General features: G+C 26.1%; 1 protein-coding gene across 1 annotated transcript in view; it reads left to right on the plus strand.

The window, feature by feature from the left end:
* LOC108686478 overlaps window positions 1–914 on the plus strand; it is an 11496-nt gene extending 10582 nt beyond the window's left edge. Inside the window, exon 5 of the mRNA XM_018191813.1 lies at window positions 732–914. Coding sequence (XP_018047302.1) covers window positions 732–914 — 183 coding nt within the window. The remainder of the gene's footprint in view (window positions 1–731) is intronic.
* The last annotated feature ends 1324 nt before the right edge of the window (window positions 915–2238 follow it).

Consider the following 2238-nt stretch of genomic DNA (forward strand, 5'->3'; position numbering starts at 1 on the left):
ATATATATATATATATATTTACGAAATAAATAAATCATGAAATTAGTTTCTAATTTATGTTAAAGTTAATTTATGTGAAACTGTTCAGTTTCTTACTTTTAATCACTTCAATTTTAACATAAATGCGAACTTCCATAAAACCGGCCGTCTTTAATAAATATTTTGTCAATGACATTGCTAATATTGGCGGTACTGTAATTTTCAAGCCTTCTAACTTGAGGTACATTTCATTAGATGCTTACAACGCTCGCGAGCATTTCCTGTTTAATATTTGAAACAAAAATAATTCCATGATTGTTGTGAACGTCAAGTGGAACGCATTCTTAGAAAATACTTAATAAAAAATGCTTTATTATAGTGTTTGGAAAATTCTCGAAGTACCTATATGCAATAAGAATATGCAATCAGAATATGCATTCACAAATAAGGATTAGCATTAAAAAATTTTAAAGTGATTTTTACGTGACTTTAACAACGCTATTAAAAGTCAAACTAATATTATCATCTGATATGCCAACTTAAAACTACAATTTTTGTATAGAATATTTGTTTTGGAAATGCTTATTTCCTAAAATATTAAAGGGTTCTGCAACTTTTTATATGTATATTTCCTATATGCATGTATGCACGCTTGCGCTTAATGATAGACTATGAACTTTCTTAAATTAATTATTGAAATAAATAAATAGATAAATAGAAATAAATAAATTAATCCTTTTTCTATTTTCTAGACATTTTACAGATTTCTTGACTTTGATACCTCTAGTATTTTACATTTTTTAAACCATTATTTTTGTTATCTTTTGGAGAGAAAAAATTCAAGGCCACATACAAAAATGTTTGAAGAAATAAGAAAACGCTTGGATGTGCAGGAAATAGTGGAAGAATTGTATGCTTCTGTCTGTAGATATTAAAGAAAAAACATTCTAATTTAAATATCAAAAATTAAAATTAATTAAATACCAATAAAATATTTTATAAGTTTATTTTTAATATATTAATTCTATATTTTAATGTCAATTATAATTATATATTTGTTCATTATATTTTAATATTAAATAAATTATGAAATTTACATGTAATTGTATATGTTAAAAATCATAATATAACAGTACAAGTAGAATGTATTTAATAATGATTGAATATCATATTTATATGAATTTTAAAGACGAAAATAAATCAATAATTACTATGATACTAAGTTGACATTTTTCTTCCTAAACCAATATTGGAAATAATAGGAATTTAACTATTTTGATTATCCATATCTCCAAATTTAGCGAAAAGGTCCCGTTAGCGCACATTGCGATAACAATCCATTCACATCGATCGGTAACATTTCACTGCTTTACTAATGAAAATATTTTATTTTAAATTGGCGATGTGCGCCATTGGAACTCTCTTAATAAAATCACTAAATTTATAAAGTAATGCAATGGCTTTTCTAGACTGCGCTTCACTTAACTTATGTGGACTACGTTCCACATAACGCTCATAACGCTCGTGGAATTTTATCCCTATTGTTTATCGTATGTTAAACAAGGACAAACGATGCTTGCGAGCGTTGCGAGCGTTATGTGGAACGTAGCCCTATAAAAAAAGATTAAAAAATTAAGCATTCGATAAAAAACCTAATAACTGCCGGTAATCGAGCAAAAGAAAATAGATGTATAATTAATTAAAAAATTTGATATATATTTAAAATTAAATCGTTTTAAAACTAACGTTTCGACTCACAGAATCTTTCTCAATTGTGGCCGATATAATCGTGCAAGATTTGGAATGTTTTGAGCGCATTAAATATTCATTCATATATCATATATTCATTCATATTGGGTTGTCCGGAAAGTTCATGCCGCAAAATTAATAAATGTATACTTAAATTTAATAAATGTATACTAAAATTTAAATCTGCGTTTCAATTTTCCTTCAAAATCAGCACGAACTTTTCGAACAACCCAATATTTCAGATGACATCTTACTTATAACTCATAAGATGAACTTAATGACATACTAAATAAATTCAATAATTATTATGAACAATTGAGGTTATGAATATCTTAGCTGTCTTAACGTTTTTTTAGCTGATATTCGTAGTCGATTCTTATTTTCAAGACTATCTTAAGTAATGTCTTAAGATACTAATGCGGCTTTCTGATTCGTGACATCTTAAAACTGAACTTAAGGCGATCTTAAATATAAAAACTCTATATATATATATATATATATATATATATA

This window comes from Atta colombica, unplaced genomic scaffold (genome assembly GCF_001594045.1).
Source record: "Atta colombica isolate Treedump-2 unplaced genomic scaffold, Acol1.0 scaffold185, whole genome shotgun sequence".
NCBI lineage: Eukaryota > Metazoa > Arthropoda > Insecta > Hymenoptera > Formicidae > Atta > Atta colombica.